Source organism: Rhopilema esculentum, chromosome 20 (assembly GCF_057945365.1).
Source record: "Rhopilema esculentum isolate cy_ngs chromosome 20, ASM5794536v1, whole genome shotgun sequence".
NCBI classification, from domain to species: Eukaryota; Metazoa; Cnidaria; class Scyphozoa; order Rhizostomeae; family Rhizostomatidae; genus Rhopilema; species Rhopilema esculentum.
The window spans coordinates 13,283,502-13,308,073 of NC_142834.1; the positions used below are offsets into that span (position 1 = coordinate 13,283,502).

The 24,572-nt window shown below is 36.7% G+C and overlaps 4 protein-coding genes across 4 annotated transcripts; all 4 read right to left on the minus strand.

Annotated features, from left to right (window-relative positions):
• On the minus strand, positions 1–7,314 carry LOC135687697 (uncharacterized). The gene is made up of 5 exons (XM_065204334.2): positions 6,023–7,314; positions 4,188–4,514; positions 2,502–2,966; positions 1,714–2,003; positions 1–1,090 (listed from the first exon to the last, which is right to left on the minus strand). Exons 1-5 carry the CDS (start codon positions 6,138–6,140, stop codon positions 893–895), a joined length of 1,398 nt encoding a protein of 465 aa, XP_065060406.1. The 5' UTR covers positions 6,141–7,314; the 3' UTR covers positions 1–892.
• Positions 7,315–9,770: 2,456 nt separating this feature from the next.
• On the minus strand, positions 9,771–12,028 carry LOC135687701 (sulfotransferase 1E1-like). Its single transcript, XM_065204337.2, has one exon. It carries the CDS (start codon positions 11,800–11,802, stop codon positions 10,825–10,827), a length of 978 nt encoding a protein of 325 aa, XP_065060409.2. The 5' UTR covers positions 11,803–12,028; the 3' UTR covers positions 9,771–10,824.
• A 2,718-nt stretch (positions 12,029–14,746) lies between these two features.
• Positions 14,747–23,763, minus strand: LOC135687699 (sulfotransferase 1E1-like). The gene is made up of 2 exons (XM_089114614.1): positions 21,358–23,763; positions 14,747–16,100 (listed from the first exon to the last, which is right to left on the minus strand). The coding sequence occupies exon 1, from the start codon at positions 22,556–22,558 to the stop codon at positions 21,581–21,583; it is 978 nt and encodes a 325-aa protein (XP_088970740.1). The 5' UTR covers positions 22,559–23,763; the 3' UTR covers positions 14,747–16,100; positions 21,358–21,580.
• LOC148957878 (sulfotransferase 1E1-like) lies at positions 16,099–17,350 on the minus strand. Its single transcript, XM_089114613.1, has one exon. It carries the CDS (start codon positions 17,241–17,243, stop codon positions 16,266–16,268), a length of 978 nt encoding a protein of 325 aa, XP_088970739.1. The 5' UTR covers positions 17,244–17,350; the 3' UTR covers positions 16,099–16,265.
• Positions 23,764–24,572: the final 809 nt, after the last annotated feature.

Here is a 24,572-nt window from a genome sequence, read left to right on the forward strand (position 1 = left end):
AGCTCGTTGTACCGGGAAGTTAGTTAAATGGGGTACATTAAATCGAGATTCACTGTCTTTAGTCTGCCTTTTTACAGCATTTACACAATTTTCTGTTTTGCTCGACCTTAATTGGTAGCCTATCATTGCCACTTTTGATAGACGTATAACTCAATACGAAGCTTGTTCTTCTAGGGTACATGGGTTTTTCTCACGTATATAGTTTTTTAGCCAATTGAAAGTTTTGAATTCGACCTTGCTTGCAGTGTCTTTTTGTCAAACCCAGTCAAACGCAATTTGCCTCTCCCCCATCAGTGTTGTCGACGACCTATTGATTTTTACAGTTGCGACCAAGCATACACGGTTCTAAGTTATTACCCTGGTTCCCTGACACATGTTAGAATCATTAGAAGCTCTTTCTGTGCCTATCCTTTCCAAAGTCTCTTTGCCAAATCACGAACTCTGTCCCACATCACGAACTCTGTCCTTATCCTTCCTCTCAGTGTCACTGTATAAATAAGTCTTGCTGCTCAATTAAATCGTTATATAGCCAAGCAAATGAACTTTGAATTTGATCAAGTGATAACATTTCAACATAACAACCGTGAAGGAATTTATTTTACATGTGTTACCTAAGATCTAAAACATATCCAAACAAAGCAAATGTGAAACATCTTTTTAAAAATTTGAAAATTTAAACAAGCTGAAAATGGCTTTGAAGATAATTCAAAACAAATATTGACCATAGACAAGTTGTAGGAATGTTTTTAGGCAAAATCTTTTTATAACTGTTGCACATTTAACATAACATATTTAATAAATTAATCACAGAATCTTAGTGTTAATTTATATTACAGCAGTGAGTTGCAAAACGTATTTTAACAAACTGTGCTTCAAATCAAACATATATACTTCAGTAGTTAAGCAATGCTTGATGTTTTGACTGCCAAACCAAGCTCTCCAAATTGAGCCTGGATAAACGCAAGTACCTGCATTTGCGTAAAGAAATAAATTCCTTCAGGGAATATGATCGATCTTTTTCATAGGCTGGGAATACGATTCCTTTGTCCTCAAATGACAGCGCATCGGAACAGTCGATTGCTCGCAGACTCTGTCAAGCAAAAAGGATTTTATTCTTAATATTTTTTGCCTGCAATGCTTCTTTGATTGATCGTTAACAAATTGATTCGCAACGATAAAGCCTATAAGCGATGGCCTATAAATCATCAATGATTCTATACTGGATTGAAATCGAGGCTCTTTCATTCAATCAGCCTCGTTTTCAATAAGGAAATGTTCGTTGTCATAAATTACACTAAAGCGAATTGCTTCACTTTGAAAACTGTCCTTCTTTTACGGCGGATCGGATATAAAAAGTTTCAGTGTACATGTACACGGAAACCCAAGAATTGGACGCTTGCGTGCGTATGATTCATCATAGTCAATAGTAAAAAAGTTAAATAGAAAACTTGTTCTCTATTGACTATGGTTTCATCTGCATATGACATATTTTCAACGGAGTCCCTTAAGGCTCAAGATACTCCAAGTTGGAGAAATTTTGAATAAAACACTCTTTCAAAATGCGCAAAAGGATCAACTTATGATACTGGAAGAAAGTTTTAAGATTCGTAATGGGGCACTTTGCGTTGGTATTGAATGTATAAAAGAGTAACATAAGAATAATTGTCATTGAAATCTTTGTTAAAAAGGATATTTTGTTGTAAATAACCTCACCTTAAAGCTCTTTAAATTTTCCAAGTTGACCTTTCTTGTAGAAAACGAATGTATTGGTACTTCGCCGATGGTGTGTCGACGTTGATTTAGCAATGTTATTTTGTCTTCAAATGCATTCTTTGAAGTTGTAGTTGATGCGTGGCCTAACATCGGATGCCGCCTTTTTGTCGATTCAACACTGTCTGTTACCTGTACTTTTGAATGGATAGCTCTGCTAGAGGAATTAGGACTTTCGAGATGAGGGCTCTCATTTGGAAGTCGTTCTAACGCCATTCGTATTCTTCTTAAACCTACAAAGCAGCAAAATTCAATCTAAAATGTCTAGCCAAAATTATTTGCAAATGACATTGTGAAGGGAGATATCGGGTCGTAGTTGTAGTTCATTTTGATTTATTTTCCAAAAGCTCTTGAGCTACTTGATATTCTAAAGATTATTGACAGTGGTTTTGATTTTACCATGTTATGATAGTTAAGAAGGATACAGTTATATTAAGGAGGATATAGTTAAACTTTTGATAATGTAAACAAAAAAATTTTTATGACCAAGTCGAAAAAAATTTTGATATGTAGCAGCCTTGAGCTATTAAAACTGAAACTCTTAATGCTTTGAACTAAATTTTGCTGAACTGTTTGCAAAAATGCATAGCCTTTGCAGAACAACTGATCACAGTTTAACTTTATCTTTCGAGCATATACCGGTTAGACACAGCTGTATAAAACTAATATCTGCACCAACCGTAAATAAAGCGACAAACAGATCTGTTTGCTTCTTTGCACACAAATGATACCTGAACTTGGTCTTTGCTTGCATGCAATTTCAATTTCACACTCTGACATTCTCTTCAACGCCTCTTCTCTCTCTTTTCTAAAATCTGCATTCAACCACGATCTATCAACACCGGACTTAAATGAAACTGTACCCAAATCGGCACTAGGCCCCATCAGCTGCTTCTCGAATAAATATCTCTCATCTTCTAGGGTAAGTGTCTTTCTTCTACCCAGTAATCGTCGCCTTTGTTCGTCAATATGATGATCGTATTTTTTTTTCATGTAAAATGGAACAACTTCATCTTGTGAATCGAGCGAGAATCTTCTTCTTGCATTTTGATGAGATCCTCGTGTCGTCATATTTTGTCCACTACTTTTACTATGCGTCTCAAAATTTCCGTAACCGATGGAAGACGATTGCTCACGTGCTTCATCCCCTAAGCTGTGCTTCCTCAATTCTTCATGCAACTCACCAATTTTCTTATCTGTTTACAAAATGAAGTGCAAAAGACATGAAAAAGAAAACTTAGAAGCTTAAGCGTATGGGATGCTAAACTTTAAGGAAGGCCTATTATGGATCTTTCCCGATTATTATTGCTGAGGCGTTACTTTCGATCCACGACTGGATTTAAATTTTCAGCTTACTTTCGGTCATGATCCGATGTTTTTACTCTGAAGAGTGTCGCCCGAAAAGTTCTTCAGCATGCTATGTTCCCACTTTTTCGTGCCATCTTCAAATTTGTGGTACCAGAAACCTATATAATAATTTCTTACTGATAAGGTCTATTCTTGAATGTGTGGACGATGTCCTTGCGTCCCATTTTTCTCACGACCCAGGATGCATTCTTATATGAAGCTTTTAAACTGTTCATGAAATTCTTAAAACATTCTTACAACATTCTTAAAACATTCTGTTTTAAACCTTTCTTGCAACAAAGATAGTTGGAAATTAGATTTCTTTATCTGTCATAAATTGGACAACGGTAACCATTAGTACCAAGGGAATACTATCTACAATAAATCCAAAACAGATTGAGCCTTTAAATTGAAGGATCGTCTATTTCTGTATAAACCGGCCGTGTTTATGATGCTTGCAACAATTAAAGTAACTCTGCATTCTTGTAGAAACCGTCATTAGCTGCAGTTTTTAACGCAACTTCCAAAAATCTTAATAAAACAGGCCTTCTGTAAAGAATTCAAGAATTTACGGGCAAAGTGATTGCTTTTAAAAAGCATCATTAACAACCAGATAATACACAGTTACAGCTATTGACCATCTATATATGTCAAAGAGAATATTTAGAAATTGTTTACAGCAAGAGCCTAGGGCAAGTCTTCATAGCATATCTTATTATAGTAGCCTTGAAAATGGCTTTGAAAAAAGCAAACATTTTTTAACATATTGGCTAAAAGCTTTTTTGTTTGACACTTCTCAGAGCATAAAACGTCAGAATAATGGTCCGAAAGAATTCGATGACAAATATATACCCCGTTGTCGAACGAAATAGGACAATCAGAACCCCGCTTTTTATAGCTTTAAACAATATTTGTCGAATGAAAGGATTGAACTATAAATGTTTTCATCTCTGTTCGAAATGGAGAGCTTATATCTTCGTAAATCTTAAAGGAATAGAATATGTGATCAAATATCAAATTCTACAGCAATCAATAAAATATTCAGTTCTAATTTTTATAAAAATATTCACCTGTAATCACGCCATCAAACTCTATTTCTTCTTTCTTTTCATCTTGACTAATAATTTCATCTTGACAAACTTCCCACCTGTCTAGGTCCTCTTGATCAGATTGAGCAAAATCTTGGTTTTCTTCTTCCTTCCCCTCACCATCCCCTGAGAGAAGATCGCTGTATGACAACATTGTGACGCCATCCCCAGGGGAATACTTCAAGAAGAACTGCTCGTCTTCTGAGATATGCTTTGATTTCTCTTTATCGAACTTAGCAAGGGTCTTCAGAAGCAGTTTTTCTTCTCTTCTGAACTTAAGAAATTGAGCATGTCTGCAGCTGTCAATACCTTAAACAAGAGAAATGTTATGGTAAGCAATTTAATGACGTCTTTTACAGCCATTGGTAATTTCATTGTAAAGTTTAAAATATGTGGAAAAAGATGCTTGTTTAGGCCTAGCATGTCCCACAATTGATGTTTGTTAGCACCGATGGATACTTTTCTGCATCGCTGCAGAAGCTTGATTGGTTGGAAGTTAAACTTTAACCAATCAGAATTATTACCACACTATTCACGTGTTTAGGTCCCAGAAGTGGTTGCTATATAGGCAACATCAGGACACGACGCTGGGCGAGCTTTCTACGCCCCGCACGATAGCATCTAGCACATGACCATCACATCCTAATCATGCCTACTGTAATTTCTATGAAAATCTTCAATTTCAAGGTTATCTTGTCCAAGCTCCTTTTCTCTGCCATTGCTCTGTATGAAACTTCGAATAATCCTAACCGCTAACATAATCTGTGCGTAATATCTATTTAATTTGTGTACTATAAAAAGATACAGTGCATTTATTGTTATATATAAATATTAAATTATCTAAATAGATACATAGTTACATAGATAATTATAACATCTCCTAAAAAGTGAGTTATTCACGAAAGAGGCTTGTAGAAATGAAGCGTGTACTTTGCCTTTCTTCAACTCTAAAATATAGTTACATAGATAATTACATATTTATCTGAACCACCGTCTATGGCTTTATAATTTTTGACTTTAAGAACATGCAAAAAAGGTTAAGTCAGGTTATAAATATTGGGTATGTTATCATGTTTGTGTGTTCTCAGATCACATGACTTCTCCCAGTTGTCTGGAGTGAAAGGTTCGAGCGTCGTTCGAATATTGATAAAGTTTTTGAACGGATTTATTTTCTAAAAAATTTCAAAGCATTAACAAAAAATGTTATGGGGAAATTAAATCTAGTAACATTCCCATACCAAAAAGCCCTCTGGCGAAAAAAGAATGGAATTTAAAAAGATGAACCAGCAAATATTAACTATTTGTGTACGGGAAATGAAAACGTGAAGTATCTTGCCCCAAATTGTAGTTTAGAAAATTGTTTAAAATTCATCAAACGGTTTGCTGTTGATTCAGTTTCAGAATATATTTTGAAAAAGAACAGTAACTTTAGAAAATGAAAGTTAGGGTTTGAAAGATGGCTGGAATAAACCATTGTCCATTTTCATTTTAATTGGCAACAATATCGAAATGGTGGAGCAGAAGAGCCTTGGAATTTTGGAATATCACATTAGGCCTAGATAAAAGTTTCACCTCAAGATGTTAATTTTATTGTCCTTTTGCAAAGTTATTTTGGTGCATCAATATGTTTCTCTGTTCAACGTAGTTCTCGTCAGCATGACGTATCTTTTTGCAGCTTTTGCATCCATAAAGCTGCGATTTTAAATAATAACGGATACCATTTGGATCCTGTAGATGCATGAAAACAATAAACTCGAAAGTAGCCTAACATATACATTATTGTACATTAAGGTACAATCTTCTCTTTCCCATCCTACCTTGAGAGAGTTTCTTGAGTTTGAATTTTTCTGCTTGGTTTGTGGCATGTATGGTATGGAAGTTTCCCTCAGAAATATCTTTGATTCTTTTGTTTTGTAACTGACGAGTGAGCATCATGTGGCCTAAAAAATCCTCTTTCACATTGAACTGTTGTTCTTGAATCTTTAAGCGAACCGAAGTTGTATTGTTTCAACCAAAAAGGACTGAGTTATAGATGATGTGGTGATATTTCACGGAAAACACCGAGTTTCTTCAAAATTGATCTATAAAATTCTTATGGCCTAGATTTCATTCAACGAATAATTCTCAAATGAGAACGTTTTCATACGTCAGGATACACATTACGTCATAAGGAATGAGCACTAAACTCTGGTTCTTTTGGAATAATAATGTTATTTTTATTCATAAGGGCTTTAATATTGGAACCGTGCAGGGCCTATTTGATGGAAATTTTCCAAGACCATACTCTAAGAAAAGAAGGCTGTATATGAAGCATGGAATTTCAAAATATCGACCGTTGCCGTAGAAAGCATTTTTCTTTATTCGTGTAAAACAAAAATATTCAACATAACACGGTTACAAATATGTTTCGATTATAGCCTATTCTTTATGGACTCCGACAGTAACAGTAGTTAAAGGTTAACATTGCTAGAAGCTCTATAATTCATACTTATTTTGCTATTGAAAGACAAGCTGAGCCAAAAAATTTAAAAAGCGGGGGGTTCTAATAAGAACAGGGGGCTAAAAATTTTTTGAAAAACTAATAATGGGGGGAGTCCATTTATTGGGGGCCTTAGAGTAAGCTGATCCGTTTCAATTATTTCAGATTTCAGAAATCGACATCAGGTTTGCTTTATCATTTTTTCTGATCCTTCTCTCTTTGTAGGCATCAACTGCTTCCGGTAATACTTTAAGGAACCATTCTTGCTCCTTTGCTTTCGATACCGAATGTTCCCGTCGTTGCTTTTTATTTATCCAAAACAAAGCAGTTGAAGTAGGGTCAAATTCTGATACGCTTGGCATGTTTTGAGACACATACAGATAATTGAACATGGTTTGTGGGGACAGGGAGGCACGATCATTTGTTTTTATTTTGTTGTATGTGCTGATCAAACGTTCAACGTCTGCAGAATGCGGCTTAGCTGCTACAATCCTTGCGAGGGCTGTTCGAATTACCATGTACTCATCATCGTTGAAAGAGTACCTCATAATCTGCAGAACCTGAGCTGGCCCACGATTCTGTAGATTCTCAAAGGACGCTTTTTTCTTATATTTGGAAAAGCGTGCACTTTCACGCAGCTTGGTGGCTGTTTGGCCGCCATTGTCCTTATTGTCGCTAGATTCAGGGGTCTTTTATAAGCTCTGATTGGCTTTAACACCATTTGAGACCAAAAAGCTGATTGGCGGTAACATTTTCGCTTTTGTTGGACCAGATTTATCGGGACCAAGGAACTTGCGCTACGATTCATGGATGTTTTGTACTGTTCTGTTAGGTTATAAAGTTTCAAAACTCTATCAACAGAAAAACATATTTATAAAAAAATATAACTAAAATGAAAAACCCAATCCACAATTTTGAATTTCCAAGACCACATTTTGGAGTTCCAAGACCACAAAATGTGGGAAAAACCACACTAAAATAGGCACTGGAACCGTGTAATTTTACTTTAGTAAAGAAAACATGCAACTGACTTGTAAAGGGTATTGAGGGTAGTTGATGAAGGAAGAGACGATTTTTGATTTTTTCAGAAAACCATTAGAATTTCGCTCTGCCTCAGATCGCATAATTGAGTCTTATTGTTCAACAGTTCTCTTTTTCCGATGTTTGTAACAGATAATTGCATGACCGAAGCATCTCGTTTTATTCGTGGGTTGGTGAGGTTCCCCGAGAAACCAGATCAGAGTGTTCCAAAAAACATTTAAGAATATATCTAGACACAAAGCGAATTTTTTTTAAGAATATCAAGGCTTGACAAAATTTATTGTAGTTTTATTAAAAATGAATGTATTTTGTATCTCCAAGTAAATTATTATTTTCTAATCTATTGCATAAAAAGTATCTCATGTTAGACTTGGTCAAATGTCCGAAACATGAGACTTGGTCAAAACAGAGACTACGGAAAAATTCCTTAACTTTCAAGGACCGTACAGTTTTAAAGAACATTTAAGAGACATATATTCTCTAGAACATATCTTAATTGTTGAATGGAAGACAAGATAACACTTTTATCGTAAGAAACGTATTTAAGGGCAGATGGTCATTTGTCAAAATCACTTTATCTTTCTTTTGTAACTAAATCTAATTTTCTGGTTGTAAGTAATTAAATTTTTAGTTTATTCAATTTTTTTCCTTTTATGTTTTTCAGTAACAGAGCCTTTATTGATAACAGCACGTTTGTTGCTGAAATGACAAATTCTGTATAAACAAATGTATTATTGTATCATTATCATTTATGATAGCCTTATAAAACCATTTATTTTGACTTTATTGAATTCTTTTTTAGCTATCTTTTGAGATAAAAACGGAGCTTTTCTTAAGTCGAAATCGAATTTTATCATGCTTTACTATACCCTGGGTACCAGAGCCGCAAAAATTAAAATTAAAAAATTATGAGAGTGAGAGCTGCGGAGGCGAAGGAGAGAGAAGAGAGAAGAGAGAAGACAATTTTTTAATTTTAATTTTTGCGGCTCTGGTACCCAGGGTAGCTTTACTAAATCAAACAAGTTGGCTAAACACACATGAAAGCGATTTGAAGATCACTGTCTGTTTCAAAATCCTTACTGGGTAAATAAGACTAGGTTGTGATCCATCATGGCGGCAATAGGTTAATCACGTGACAGGTGGGAATAATCTATACAATATGAATAGCAAAGACTGTAAAATTTAGTTGGGCTCATTGGAGACGTTTTGTAGCAACATGGCCAGAAGCATCAAATAAGCAAAATTGCGCTTTTCTCTATTTCAATTTAAAAATTAGCCAGAAAATTAGGTAGTTCTGCAAGCTGAGTAAATAGAAAAAAGCATTAAATACCAACGCGCTTTATGAAAATATTGTAATTGGTTATGGTTAAAAGTAACATTTTTGTATCTAATATTGTAACAAGTAATTTAGGTTTCCCTTGCAACAGCTATCTTTTTTTCTTTAACGACGAAATTAAGAACTGGGAAATTAACAAACAGGACCCTCTGCAAAACATGTGTGGCTCTTGCCATTTAAAAATTTCCACACATTCTAACTGCACGTTAACTTTTCGTTTATTTAATTTCTGCAGGCTGGGATTGAAGTGAGGGCTCCGTGGGCACTCTAATATTGAGCCATAATGTGCGACCGATATGGCTAGATTTTGAAGGGACTGTGAATAGGTCCCAATGTCTCAGTAAAAATCTGCAAGCAATTTATATTTTTATAACCAAAAAACAGCAATTGGGTTATTCTCTTGAGAAATCTGTCTTGGAATGGACAATTTGTTCACCCTGCCGTAAAGATGATTTTGTGAAAATTTTTTGGCGGTACAAAATTTGAAAATGACTTTAGCGAACACTTTACAAACGCTTTAAAAGAGCATATGTGAAAAGGGAGACCTTTAAACAATAAAACATTTTTGCGTATTTCAAAGGCTTTTTCAAATATGTTTGTAGTCATAATGTACTCTAGCATTGCAAGTCTGTGGATGTTTTCAATTTGGAGAAAATTTGGTTTATTGCTTGATCAGCCTGTCAAAGGTGTGATCTGACACTCCTGTACAAATATTTCGCAAATGCCCCTCTCCCATGGGCCTTAGATTAAAAGAGAATGAAATTTATCTGGGAAGAACTTCATGTTTCTTGGCCCAGCCATCGATATTGGGATTTGTCAGCCTTTGACACGCTTCGTTTTTATCGGATCTTTAAAAGCCTTAGTTGCAGCAAAGTAAATTTTCGAGAATGATGCATATTTCATTTTCCCGCCCTTTTCATCCTTGACGAATTGCGTCAGCTTTTACAAGGCCGTAGCAGTGAACATCAGTGGATATGAGCTTCCCATCAGTCTCCAAGTCTTTAAAATGAATATTCAAAGTACCTGAGCGCAAAGGAAATTGTACAATTAAGAGAAAGGTGGACTGCATTTTCTCTCAGTGGAAATTAGTGATTTATTTCGTCGTTAACACAAACATCAATGACGACAAGAAAAGATTGTAACATTGGCTTGTGAAGGTAAGTTCATATTTGTTAATTACGTTGATAAAACAACTTTAAGGTTAAAAAACTGTCATTTCTCTGTTCTCCCTCCACCCTAATGATTATAAAGATTTGAAAGAGACAGTTTCAAGCCTTTGTAACTAACGATGGCGGAAAACTTTTTGCTGAGTACAACGGCAGTTTCTTCGTAAATTCATCAAAGACTCAATTTTTTAAAGAAAATTTATGTTAGCACATTTTACACTATTATTTTTGTGGGTAGTGGTAAAAACGTCCAAAATAGGCCTAAATTTAGCTGCGAGGTAAGTTTATTGTCATTTTCTTGAATTCTGATTGGCTAATGGGGTATGCAGAATTTTAGGTCGCTCAGCCAATCAAAGATTTGGAACCTATGCTGCGGTTGCCTGACATGGCATGGTGCATGGCATGGTGCACGGCATGGTGCATGGCATGGTCCCTTGGGATAACAGTATTGTAAACCGTTTCTCTCAGTGGACAAAATTGAAAAGGCAGGCAATCCCTTGTGGTTTCCCATGCTGTCGAAGACAAAGAAAAACAAAACATAAAACAAAAGAATCCAGTGTTTATGATATTTGTATAAGTTTATCCTGAAAAATTTGACTACTCGTATCTGAACTCAAGTCCAATCGGCTTTAGATATTTCTCAGTTGCCTCTTCCATTCGCTTGTTCATCGCATCAGTGAAATAATTTTTCCAATCCCCTACTTCTCCCTTCCGAAGAAAGCTCCCTTCTTTATCCAAGATCTTCCCATCCTGAAATCTTTCCAGGTTCACAGAGCTATTTCTTCTCATCTTTTTGAAGCTCAAGTGGTCAACTAGAATCTGAACTTGTTGCTCTGTGACGTCTTTCCCGAGAAACTTAGCCACCTTTCTGACACAGCTGGCCAAATCCTCTTTCATATCTTCGAAAAACAAGATACAAAGATTCGGGTGATCTCTTCTCCTCCATGCTTCAGCCACAAACTCGAAATACGGTGTGTAAAGTATGAGGTCTTCCATGAAGAGATCAAAGTATGTTTCAAAACTTCCATCGTAGTCATGAAGTTTTATCAATTTTTCGTGGAAGTAAAAGGAAACAACAGTATCCTTTGGATTTCGCAAGCATGTGACAACCTTGCATTTGTCAAGCATGTCATCTGGAAAATGGCAAAATGGGAGGTGGGATTTTAAAACCCTTGGTGAATCCATGTTTTCAGCCAGAATTAAAGGATCTACCGTCTTGACTGATGCCAAATGCTTCACGTGGTCAGAAAGAACCGCCATGTCTAAAAATGGCACACGTTCATGTAAGAGACTACCTGTTGCCTTTTCAATGTCACAGTTGTTCTGAAGGCACCAAACGAGCTCCTGTGACCAAGTTGTGCCGTTTTTGGCAAACGTTAACACGTAGACATCGTCTTTCCGCACATCCCAGTTCTTGAATTGGTTTTTGTACTTCTCATAAGCAGAAGGGAGCACACAATTGCTCGGCTTCACTCGAATGAACCTCAGTCCCAATTTGACAAACGGGTTTGGGTAAACCTTCTTTAGCTTTTCTGTATCTTCTTCAGAGAGAGGCACTATCTCAATCGCTGCCATAGTTGTTTATCACAACCATAGAAATCACAGCGCTATTTACTGATGCTGCCGTCGATTACACCTAGAACCGTACTCGCCATTGGAACGTCTTGTACTGAGCATAATGAAAGGAATCTCACCTGAGACCTACGGTGTCTGATAATTCTGCAAATACTTCACGTAGACACTCTTTTGTTAGCGAAGGCTCATATTGAACAGCAAGATTTCAAGGTTCGAAATGGAACAATACTTTTGCTCTTAGGGAGCCCGTGTCGTTTCAAAATCTAGAAAGAACTTTTGTTTCCAATAAACGATCCCGTTTGTCCTTATTTTTCACAAACAGCTAGACAGTTCCAAATTAATACTGTCAAGACATAACTATCCGTTCAATTTTAATAGAAATAGAATTGAACATCGAAAAGTAAAACTTAAGATTTTCGAGAAACTAATAATGGGGGGAATCCATTTATTGGGGGCCTTAGAGTAAGCTGATCCGTTTCAATTATTTCAGGTTTCAGAAATCGACATCAGGTTTGCTTTTTCATTTTTTCTGATCCTTCTCTCTTTGTAGGCATCAACTGCTTCCGGAAATACTTTAAGGAACCATTCTTGCTCCTTTGCTTTCGATACCTAATGTTCCCGTTGTTGCTTTTTGTTTATCCAAAACAAAGCAGTTGAAGTAGGGTCAAATTCTGATACGCTTGGCATGTTTTGAGACACATACAGATAATTGAACATGCTTTGCGGAGACAGGAAGGCACAGTCATTTGTTTTTATTTTCTTGCATGTGCTGATCAAACGTTCAACGTCTGCAGAATGCGGCTTAGCTGCTACAATCGTTGCGAGGGCTGTTCGAATTACCATGTACTCATCATCGTTGAAAGAGTACCTCATAATCTGCAGAACCTGAGCTGGCCCACGATTCTGTAGATTCTCAGAGGGCGCTTTTTCCTTATATTTGGAAAAGCGTGCACTTTTTAAAGCAGCTTGGTGGCTGTTTGGCCGCCATTGTCGTTATTGTCGCTAGATTCAGGGGTCTTTTATAAGCTCTGATTGGCTTTAACACCATTTGAGAGCAAAAAGCTGATTGGCTGTAACATAATCGCTCTTGTTCAACCAGTTTAATCTGGACCAAGGAACTTGCGCTACGAATCATGGATGTTTTGTACTGTTCTGTTATGTTATAAAGTTTCAAAACTCTATCAACAGAAAAACATATTTATAACAAAAATATAACCAAAATGAAAAACCCATTTCACAATTTTGAATTTCCAAGACCACATTTTGGATTTCCAAGACCACAAACTGTGGGGAAAACCACACTAAATTAGGCCCTGGAACCGTGTAATTTTAATTTAGTAAAGAGAACATGCAACTGACTTTTTAAAGGGTTTTGAGGGTAGTTAATGAAAGAAGAAACCTTTTTTGATTTTTTCAGAAAATCATTAGAATTTCACTCTGCCTCAGATCGTATAATTGAGTCTTATTGTTCAACAGTTCTCTTTTTCCGATGTTTGTAACAGATAATTGCATGACCGACGCATCTCGTTTTCTTCGTGGGTTGGTGAGGTTCCCCGAGAAACAAGATCAGAGTGTTTCAAAAAACATTTAAGAATATATCTAGACACAAAGCGAATTTTTTTTAAGAATATCAAGGCTTGTAAAATTTATTGTAGTTTTATTGAAAATGAATGTATTTTGTATCTCCAAGTAAATTATTATTTTCTAATCTATTGCATAAAAAGTATCTCATGTTAGACTTGGTCAAATGTCCGAAACATGAGACTTGGTCGAAATAGAAACTACGGAAAAATTCCTTTACTTTCAAGGACCGTACAGTTTTAAAGAACATTTAAGAGACATATATTCTCTAGAACATATTTTAATTGTTAAATGGAAGACAAGATAACACTTTTATCGTAAGAAACGTATTTAAAGGCAGATGATCATTTTTTAAAATCACTTTATTTTTCTTCTGTAACTAAATCTAATTTTCTGGTTGTAAGTAATTAAATTTTTAGTTTATTCAATTTTTTTCCTTTTATGTTTTTCAGTAACAGAGCCTTTATTGATAACAGCACGTTTGTTGCTGAAATGACAAATTCTGTATAAACAAATGTATTATTATATCATTAATGATAGCCTTATAAAACCATTTATTTTGACTTTATTGAATTCTTTTTTAGCTATCTTTTGAGATAAAAACGGAGCTTTTCTTAAGTCGAAATCGAATTTTATCATGCTTTACTATACCCTGGGTACCAGAGCCGCAAAAATTAAGATTAAAAAATTGTGAGAGTGAGAGCTGCGGAGGCGAAGGAGAGAGAAGAGAGAAGAGAGAAGAAAATTTTTCAACTTTAATTTTTGCGGCTCTGGTACCCAGGGTAGCTTTACTAAATCAAACAAGTTGGCTAAACACACATGAAAGCGATTTGAAGATCACTGTATGTTTCAAAATCCTTACTGGGTAAATAAGACTCACTGATCTATAAAAAGACTGGATCGAGCTTCTAATGTGACCAGAGTGTCGCCATCCGAGGAGAGGGCCCCAGAACAGCCCATGCAAAGAGACGGCCTTCTCTGTCACCCCTTGCAATGTTTTCAGCTGCTCTGGCCTTGTTCTTTTTCAGCAATCATACACACAGCATTGCAGCTCTCGCGTATCCATATCGTTGAAGTATTGGTTTTGAGGAATGGCTTCCCGCTATTGTTTGGGGCCCTCTTCCTTTTGAAATTGAACGGGCTTCAAACTTTGGTGTTTCAAGACAATAGGAAGCTCGATCCAGTCTTTTTTATAGATCAGTGATAAGACTAGGTTGTGATCCATCATGGCGGCAATAAGTTAATCACGTGACAGGTGGGAATAATCTATACAGTATGAATAGCAAAGACTGTAAAATTTAGTAGGGTTCATTGGAGACGTTTTGTAGCAACATGCCCAGAAGCATCAAATAAGCATTATTTAATTTCTGCAGGCTGTGATTGAAGTGAGGGCTCCGTGGGCACTCTGATATTGGGCCATAATGTCATGCCAAAATGGCTAGATTTTAAAGGGACTGTGAATAGGTCCCAATGTCTCAGTAAAAATCTGCAAGCAATTTATATTTTTAAAACCAAAAAACAGCAATTGGGTTATTCTCTTGAGAAATCTGTCTTGAAATGGACAATTTGTTCACCCTGCCGTAAAGATGTTTTTGCGACACTTTTTTGTCGGTACAAAATTTGAAAATGACTTTAGCGAACACTTTACAAACGCTATAAAAGAGCATATGGGAAAAGGGAGACCTTTGAACAATAAAACATTTTTGCGTATTTCAAAGGCTTTTTCAAATATGTTTGTATTCATAATGTACTCTAGCATTGCAAGTCTGTGGATGTTTTGAATTTGGAAAAAATTTGGTTTATTGATGGATCAGCCTGTCAAACGTGTGATCTGACACTCCTGTACAAATATTTTGCAAATGCCCCTCTCCCATGGGTCTTAGATTAAAAAAGAATGAAATTTATCTGGGAAGAACTTCATGTTTCTAGGCCCAGCCATCGATGTCGGGATTTGTCCGTCCTGTTCGACACGCTTCGTTTTTATCGGATCTTCAAAAGCCTTAGTTGCAGCAAAGTAATATTTCGAGAATGATGCATATTTCATTTTCCCGCCCTTTTCATCCTTGACGAATTGCGTCAGCTTTTACAAGGCTGTAGCAGTGAACATTAGTGAATGTGAGCTACTCATCAGTCTCATAAGTCTTTAAAATGAATATTCAAAGTACCTGAGCGCAAAGGAAATTGTACAATTAAGAGAAAGGTGGACTGCATTTTCTCTCAGTGCAATTTAGCGATTTATTTCGTCGTTAACACAAACATCAATGCCGACAAGAAAAGATTGTAACATTGGCTTGTGAAGGTAAGTTCATATTTGTTAATTACGTTGATAAAACAATTTTAAGGTTAAAAAACTGTCATTTCTCTGTTCTCCCTCCACCCTAATGATTATAAGGATTTGAAAGAGACAGTTTAAAGCCTATGTAACTAACGATGGAGGAAAATATTTTGCTGAGTACAACGGCAGTTTCCTCGTAAATTTATCAAAGACTCAATTTTTAAATGAAAATTTAGGTTAGCACATTTTACACTATCAATTTTGTTGGTAATGGTAAAAACGTCCAAAATAGGCCTAAATTTAGCTGCGAGGTACGTTTGTTGTCATTTTCTTGAATTCTGATTGGCTAATGGGGTATGCAGAATTTTAGGTCGCTCAGCCAATCAAAGATTTGGAACCTATGCTGCGGTTGCCTGACATGGCATGGTGCATGGCATGGTCCCTTGGGATAACAGCATTGTAAACCGTTTTCTCTCAGTGGACAAAGTTGAAAAGGCAGGCAATCCCTTGTAGCTTCCCATGCTGTCGAAGACAAAGAAAAACAAAACATAAAACAAAAGAATCCAGTGTTTATGATATTTGTATAAGTTTATCCTGAAAAATTTGACTACTCGTATCTGAACTCAAGTCCAATCGGCTTTAGATATTTCTCAGTTGCCTCTTCCATTCGCTTGTTCATCGCATCAGTGAAATAATTTTTCCAATCCCCTACTTCTCCTTTCCGAAGAAAGCTCCCTTCTTTATCCAAGATCTTCCCATCCTGAAAACCTTCCAGGTTCACAGACCTATTTCTTCTCATCTTTTTGAAGCTCAAATGGTCAACTAGAATCTGAACTTGTTGCTCTGTGACGTCTTTCCCGAGAAACTTAGCCACCTTTCTGACACAGCTGGCCAAATCCTCTTTCATATCTTCAAAAAACAAGATACAAAGATTCGGGTGATCTCTTCTCCTCCATGCTTCAGCCACAAACTCGAAATACGGTGTGTAAAGTATGAGGTTTTCCATGAAGAGATCAAAGTATGTTTCAAAACTTCCATCGTAGTCATGAAGTTTTATCAATTTTTCGTGGAAGTAAAAGGAAACAACAGTATCCTTTGGATTTCGCAAGCATGTGACAACCTTGCATTTGTCAAGCATGTCATCTGGATAATGGCAAAATGGGAGGTGGGATTTTAAAACCCTTGGTGAATCCATGTTTTCAGCCTGTATTAAAGGATCTACCGTCTTGACTGGTGCCAAATGCTTCACGTGGTCAGAAAGAACCGCCATGTCTAAAAATGGCACACGTTCATCTAAGAGGCTACCTGTTGCCTTTTCAATGTCACATTTGTTCTGAAGGCACCAAACGAGCTCCTGTGTCCAGGTTGTGCCGTTTTTGGCAAACGTTAACACGTAGACATCGTCTTTCCGCACATCCCAGTTCTTGAATTGGTTTTTGTACTTCTCATAAGCAGAAGGGAGCACACAATTGCTCGGCTTCACTCGAATGAACCTCAGTCCCAATTTGACAAACGGGTTTGGGTAAACCTGCTTTAGCTTTTCTGTATCTTCTTCAGAGAGAGGCACTATCTCAATTGCTGCCATAGTTGTTTATCAAAACCATAGAAATCACAGCGCTATTTACTGATGCTGCCGCCGATTACACCTAGAACCGTACTTGCCATTGAAACGTCTTGTACTGAGCATAATGAAAGGGATCTCACCTGAGACCTACGGTGTCTGGGAATTCTGCAAATACTTCGCGTAGACACTCTTTTGTTAGCGAAGGCTCATATTGAACAGCAAGATTTCAAGGTTCGAAATGGAACAATACTTTTGCTCTTAGGGAGCCCGTGTCGTTTCAAAAGCTATGAAGAACTTTTGTTTCCAATAAACGATCCCGTTAGTCCTTATTTTTCACAAACAGCTAGACAGTTCCAAATTAATACTGTCAAGACATAACTATCTGTATATAAATAGATATAAATAGAATTAAACATCGAAAAGTAAAACTTAAGATTTTTGAAAAACTAATAATGGGGGGAGTCCATTTATTGGGGGCCTTAGAGTAAGCTGATCCGTTTCAATTATTTCAGGTTTCAGAAATCGACATCAGGTTTGCTTTTTCATTTTTTCTGATCCTTCTCTCTTTGTAGGCATCAACTGCTTCCGGAAATACTTTAAGGAACCATTCTTGCTCCTTTGCTTTCGATACCGAATGTTCCCGTCGTTGCTTTTTGTTTATCCAAAACAAAGCAGTTGAAGTAGGGTCAAATTCTGATACGCCTGGCATGTTTTGAGACACATACAGATAATTGAACATGGTTTGTGGAGACAGGGAGGCACGGTCATTTGTTTTTATTTGGTTGTATGTGCTAATCAAACGTTCAACGTCTGCAGAAGGTGGCTTAGCTGCTACAATCCTTGCGAGGGTTGTTCGAATTACCATGTACTCATCATCGTTAAAAGAGTACCTCATAATCTGCAGAACCTGAGCTGGCCCACGATTCTGTAGATTCTCAAAGGACGCTTTTTCCTTATATTTGGAAAAGCGTGCACTTTCACGCAGCTTGGTGGCTGTTTGGCCGCCATTGTTGTTTATGTCGCTAGATTCAGGGGTCTTTTATAAGCTCTGATTGGCTTTAACACTATTTGAGAGCAAAAAGCTGATTGGCTGTAATATTTTCGCTCTTATTGAACCAGATTAATCTGGACCAAGGATCTTGCGCTACGATTCATGGATGTTTTGGACTGTTCTGTTATGTTATAAAGTTTCAAATCCTATCAACAGAAAAACATATTTATAACAAAAATATAACCAAAATGAAAAAACCATTCCACAATTTTGAATTTCCAAGACCACATTTTGGAGTTCCAAGACCACAAAATGTGGGAAAAACCACACTAAAATAGGCCCTGGAGCCGTGTAATTTTAATTTACTAAAGAAAACATGCAGCTGACTTGTAAAGGGTTTTGAGGGTAGTTAATGAAGGAAGAAATTATTTTTTGATTTTCTCAGAAAATCATTAGAATTTCGCTCAGCCTCAGATCGCATAATTGAGTCTTATTGTTCAACAGTTCTCTTTTTCCGATGTTTGTAACAGATAATTGCATGACCGAAGCATCTCGTTTTCTTCGTGGGTTGGTGAGGTTCCCCGAGAAACCAGATCAGAGTGTTCCAAAAAATATTTAAGAATATATCTAGACACAAAGCGAAATTTTTTTCAAAATATCAAGGCTTGACAAAATTTAATGTAGTTTTATTGAAAATGAATGTATTTTGTATCTCCAAGTAAATTATTATTTTCTAATCCATTGCATGAAAAGTATCTAATGTTAGACTTGGTCAAATGTCCGAAACATGAGACTTGGTCAAAACAGAGACTACGGAAAAATTCCTTTACTTTCAAGGACAGTACAGTTTTAAGAACATTTAAGAGACATATATTTTCTAGAACATATTTTAATTGTTGAATTGAAGACAAGATAACACTTTTATCGTAAAAAACGTATTTAAAGGCAGATGATCATTTTTCAAAATCACTTTATCTTTCTTTTGTAACTAAATCTAATTTTCTGGTTGTAAGTAATTAAATTTTTAGTTTATTCAATTTTTTTCCTTTTATGTTTTTCAGTAACAGAGCCTTTATTGATAACAGCACGTTTGTTGCTGAAATGACAAATTCTGTATAAACAAATGTATTATTTTATCATTATCTTTTATGATAGCCTTATAAAACCATTTATTTTGACTTTGTCGAATTCTTATTTAGCTATCTTTTGAGATAAAAACGGAGCTTTTCTTAAGTCGAAATCGAATTTTATCATGCTTTACTAAATCAAACAAGTTGGCTAAATACACATGCCAGCGATTCTAGATGAATACTATCTCGAAATCGGCGAAGATAACTGTCTGTTTCAAATCCTTATTGGGTAAATAAGACTAGGTTGTGATCCATCATGGCGGCAATAAGCTGATCACGTGACAGGTGGGAATAATCTATACAGTATGAATAGCAAAGACTGTAAAATTTAGTAGGGCTCATTGGAGACGTTTTATAGCAACATGGCCAGAAGCATCAAATAAGCAAAATTGCGCTTTTCTCTATTTCAATTTAAAAATTAGCCAGAAAATTAGGTAGTACTGCAAGCTGAGTAAACAAAAAAAGCATTAAATACCAACGCGCTTTATGAAAATATTGCAATTGGTTATGGTTAAAAGTAACATTTTTGTATCTAATATTGTAACAAGTAATTTAGGTTTCCCTTGCAACAGCTATCTTTTTGTCTTTAACGACGAAATTAAGAACTGGGAAATTTACAAACAGGACCCTTTGCAAAACATGTGTAGCTCTTGCCACACATTCTAATTGCACGTTAACTTTTCGTTTATCTAATTTCTGCAGGCTGTGATTGAAGTGAGGGCTCCGTGGGCACTCTGATATTGGATCTTGCGACCGATATGGCTGATTTTAATAAGACTGTGAATAGGTCCCAATGTCTCAGTAAAAATCTGCAAGCAATTTATATTTTTATAACTTAAAAACAGCAATTGGGTTATTCGCTTGAGAAATCTGTCTTGGAATGGACAATTTGCTCATCCTGCCGTAAAGATGTTTTTGCGACACTTTTTTGTCGGTACAAAATTTGAAAATGATTTTAGCGAACACCTTACAAACGCTTTGAAAAATAATATGGAAAAATGGAAACCTTTGAACAATTAAACATTTTTGCTTATTTCAAAGGCATTTCCAAATATGTTTGTATTTATAATGTACTCTAGCATTGCAAGTCTGTGGATGTTTTGAATTTGGAAAAAAATTGGTTTGTTGATTGGTCAGCCTGTCAAACGTGTGATCTGACACTCCTGTACAAATATTTCGCAAATGCCCCTCTCCCATGGGCCTTAGATTAAAAAAGAATGAAATTTATCTGGGAAGAACTTCATCTTTCTAGGCCCAGCCATCGATATTGGGATTTGTCAGCCTGTTCGACACGCTTCGTTTTTATCGGATCTTTAAAAGCCTTAGTTGCAGCAAAGTAATTTTTCGAGAATGATGCATATTTCATTTTCCCGCCCTTTTCATCCTTGACGAATTGCGTCAGCTTTTGCAAGGCCGTAGCAGTGAACATCAGTGGATATAAGCTTCCCATCAGTCTCCAAGTCTTTAAAATGAATATTCAAAGTACCTGAGCGCAAAGGAAATTGTACAATTAAGAGAAAGGTGGACTGCATTTTCTCTCAGTGGAATTTAGTGATTTATTTCGTCGTTAACACAAACATCAATGACGACAAGAAAAGATTGTAACATTGGCTTGTGAAGGTAAGTTCATATTTGTTAATTACGTTGATAAAACAACTTTAAGGTTAAACAACTGTCATTTCTCTGTTCTCCCTCCAACCTAATGATTATAAGGATTTGAAAGAGACAGTTTCAAGCCTTTGTAACTAACGATGGCGGAAAACTTTTTGCTGAGTACAATGGCAGTTTCTTCGTAAATTCATCAAAGACTCAATTTTTTAAAGAAAATTTATGTCAGCACATTTTACACTATTATTTTTGTGGGTAGTGGTAAAAACGTCCGGAATAGGCCTAAATTTAGCTGCGAGGTACGTTTGTTGTCATTTTCTTGAATTCTGATTGGCTAATGGGGTATGCAGAATTTTAGGTCGCTCAGCCAATCAAAGATTTGGAACCTATGCTGCGGTTGCCTGACATGGCATGGTGCATGGCATGGTGCATGGCATGGTGCATGGCATGGTGCATGGCATGGTCCCTTGGGATAACAGTATTGTAAACCGTTTCTCTCAGTGGACAAAATTGAAAAGGCAGGCAATCCCTTGTGGTTTCCCATGCTGTCGAAGACAAAAAAAACGAAACATAAAACAAAAGAATCCAGTGTTTATGATATTTGTATAAGTTTATCCTGAAAAATTTGACTACTCGTATCTGAACTCAAGTCCAATCGGCTTTAGATATTTCTCAGTTGCCTCTTCCATTCGCTTGTTCATCGCATCAGTGAAATAATTTTTCCAATCCCCTACTTCTCCCTTCCGAAGAAAGCTCCCTTCTTTATCCAAGATCTTCCCATCCTGAAATCTTTCCAGGTTCACAGACCTATTTCTTCTCATCTTTTTGAAGCTCAAGTGGTCAACTAGAATCTGAACTTGTTGCTCTGTGACGTCTTTCCCGAGAAACTTAGCCACCTTTCTGACACAGCTGGCCAAATCCTCTTTCATATCTTCGAAAAACAAGATACAAAGATTCGGGTGATCTCTTCTCCTCCATGCTTCAGCCACAAACTCGAAATACGGTGTGTAAAGTATGAGGTCTTCCATGAAGAGATCAAAGTATGTTTCAAAACTTCCATCGTAGTCATGAAGTTTTATCAACTTTTCGTGGAAGTAAAAGGAAACAACAGTATCCTTTGGATTTCGCAAGCATGTGACAACCTTGCATTTGTCAAGCATGTCATCTGGAAAATGGCAAAATGGGAGGTGGGATTTTAAAACCCTTGGTGAATCCATGTTTTCGGCCAGAATTAAAGGATCTACTGTCTTGACTGGTGCCAAATGCTTCACGTGGTCAGAAAGAACTGCCATGTCTAAAAATGGCACACGTTCATGTAAGAGACTACCTGTTGCCTTTTCAATGTCACAGTTGTTCTGAAGGCACCAAACGAGCTCCTGTGTCCAGGTTGTGCCGTTTTTGGCAAACGTTAACACGTAGACATCGTCTTTCCGCACATCCCAGTTCTTGAATTGGTTTTTGTACTTCTCATAAGCAGAAGGGAGCACACAATTGCTCGGCTTCACTCGAATGAACCTCAGCCCCAATTTGACAAACGGGTTTGGGTAAACCTGCTTTAGCTTTTCTGTATCTTCTTCAGAGAGCGTCACTATCTCAATGGCTGCCATAGTTGTTTATCACAGCCATAAAATTCACGAGCTTAGAGAGCCCGTGTTGTTTCAAAAGCTAGGAATAGCTTTTGTTTGATACCGTTTGTCCTTATTTTTCACAAACAGCTAGACACCTTTCAAATTAATACTGTCAAGACATAGCTATCCGTTCATTTTTAATAGAATTATAATGAAACATCGAAAAGTAAAACTTCAGCACGTAGCAACCTTTATTTATTGAATGAAAAGCAGAAAAGGAGATTGTTTGGGATATTTACAAGCAATAAGCTTCCGTTTTCTAAGATATGGATAGAAGATAAAAGTTTTGAAACATCTGCATCAGCATTTTTCCATTCCAGCATTCTCAAACGCAATCATCTCAAGTATATTTTATATTAAATTGCAAAGCTTAAATGTATCAACTTATTGAGACACTGAATCAGGGGCGCAAATGGGGAATGTAGGGGAGGTTTGCGACAAATTTCATCAACAATATCATCTTGAATGACCTTTAACCTTTTTATTGTTTGTTAGACACAAAGAGCGGATCGAGTAGAACGGGTGATTGTAAGGAGAAGAGTGTGGGCATGAGCTTCCGCTGTTGTTTTTTATGTTATCGCTGTACGGTTTTGGTTGGAAAAAATAGATGGAGATGGAAAATCAAATCTTGTGAGTTTTTTGTTGTCGTGCTTCAACCAATTCGCGACACAGATTTTCGGATTTTTTTCGGATTTTCAGAGGGGTTGTACGGGATTTTTTTAAGTGAAATGCCCCTCGAATTTGATAGCGATAAAGTCGGTCCCGATTTAGCCCTGTGCTTAGTATTTCTGTCTATCAAACCCAAAATTGGTCCCAATTCTGCCGGTCCATATTGTATTGCAGTACAATAAAGCATATAGTGGACAAATTTTCTAGGAAGGGCCAATCATCGAACAATGACAGGAAACCGAATCGGTCCAGCCCGGTCCCAACCAGCGCTTCTGCGTTTTAGGCTAGAGTTACAGTATACCGGATTACTCCGGAGTGTTATTTAGGGTAGCAGTTACACTACGACGCTCCGCTCGCTCATAAGCCTGTATTCCTTTGCATTTCTGGTACACAAAATCAACCAGATAAAAATTTTTTATGATATTTTCGAATCTATGTGCTGTTGCGAATTCGTTTTCAATAGCTATGCATAAAATAACGAAAACAACCATTAAATTGAGAGAGAAATGATGGGGTTCGTAGAACGGATAGCGAGATTGTGTTGCTATGTGATGTGTTAAAGTATGTTTTTCGCCCAAGGGCCACTTCATTAAAATTTGGGAAGAGATGAAATCCAAATACAAAAATGTTTTGATGATTTCGATTTTGCATTATCCAACAGCAACAAAATCTCAGAAAGCGCCATTGTTCACTATCGATCGAATTGCGTCAAGCAGAAAACAATAAAAAAATCCTTTGTTTTAAAGTGGAGCATATCGGATTCGTGCGATTACACTAAAACGCTCTGCTACGGAGTGACTCCGGAGTGATTTCCGTATCACCTCCAGAGCGGAGTGATTTTCGCGGGCAAGTGCATCAGCCGGAAAACAGTTTTCCATTATTGCCACAGACCGTAAAGAGAATTATTCTCCAGGCAGTCAAGGGCTGGTGCACTCGCAGGCCCACTTCCTGGAAAGGATTTTTATTTGAAAGGGTTAAAGGGGATTAAGCATATAATATGTCTGTTTTAGTTTTTCAAAAGATGATTTCAAAAGACTTTCATGATTTATCTGCTTTGTATCCTGTTCGGTGTACAATAAGATAAAAAGCTAAGGTTTTGTAAGTAATTACTTGAAGAAAATCTATCCTTAATGGCCAGATGCCCAACTTGTACTCACTATATGAGCATTGGTTTATGCTTTTGGTCCATGATAAACTCTGTATGAGCAACCTTGCATGCCTTCAGAACGAATTTGATGGGTTTTTGAATGGACGTTCCTACTCCCTAATGCTTTTGTTGGAATGCAACTTACTGTCAGTTATATGTTTATTCTCGTTATCTGAT

Bases quoted from the DNA above. Each gene is read 5' to 3' on its own strand.
- LOC135687697 (XM_065204334.2), bottom strand. From the start codon at position 6,140: ATGATGCTCACTCGTCAGTTACAAAACAAAAGAATCAAAGATATTTCT. The intron at 4,515-6,022 runs GTAGGATGGGAA...CTCTTGTTTAAG, and splicing joins ACTCAAGAAACTCTCTCAAG to GTATTGACAGCTGCAGACAT. The intron at 2,004-2,501 runs GTATCATTTGTG...GCTGCTTTGTAG, and splicing joins CAAGCAAAGACCAAGTTCAG to GTTTAAGAAGAATACGAATG.
- LOC135687701 (XM_065204337.2), bottom strand. From the start codon at position 11,802: ATGGCAGCGATTGAGATAGTGCCTCTCTCTGAAGAAGATACAGAAAAG.
- LOC148957878 (XM_089114613.1), bottom strand. From the start codon at position 17,243: ATGGCAGCAATTGAGATAGTGCCTCTCTCTGAAGAAGATACAGAAAAG.
- LOC135687699 (XM_089114614.1), bottom strand. From the start codon at position 22,558: ATGGCAGCCATTGAGATAGTGACGCTCTCTGAAGAAGATACAGAAAAG.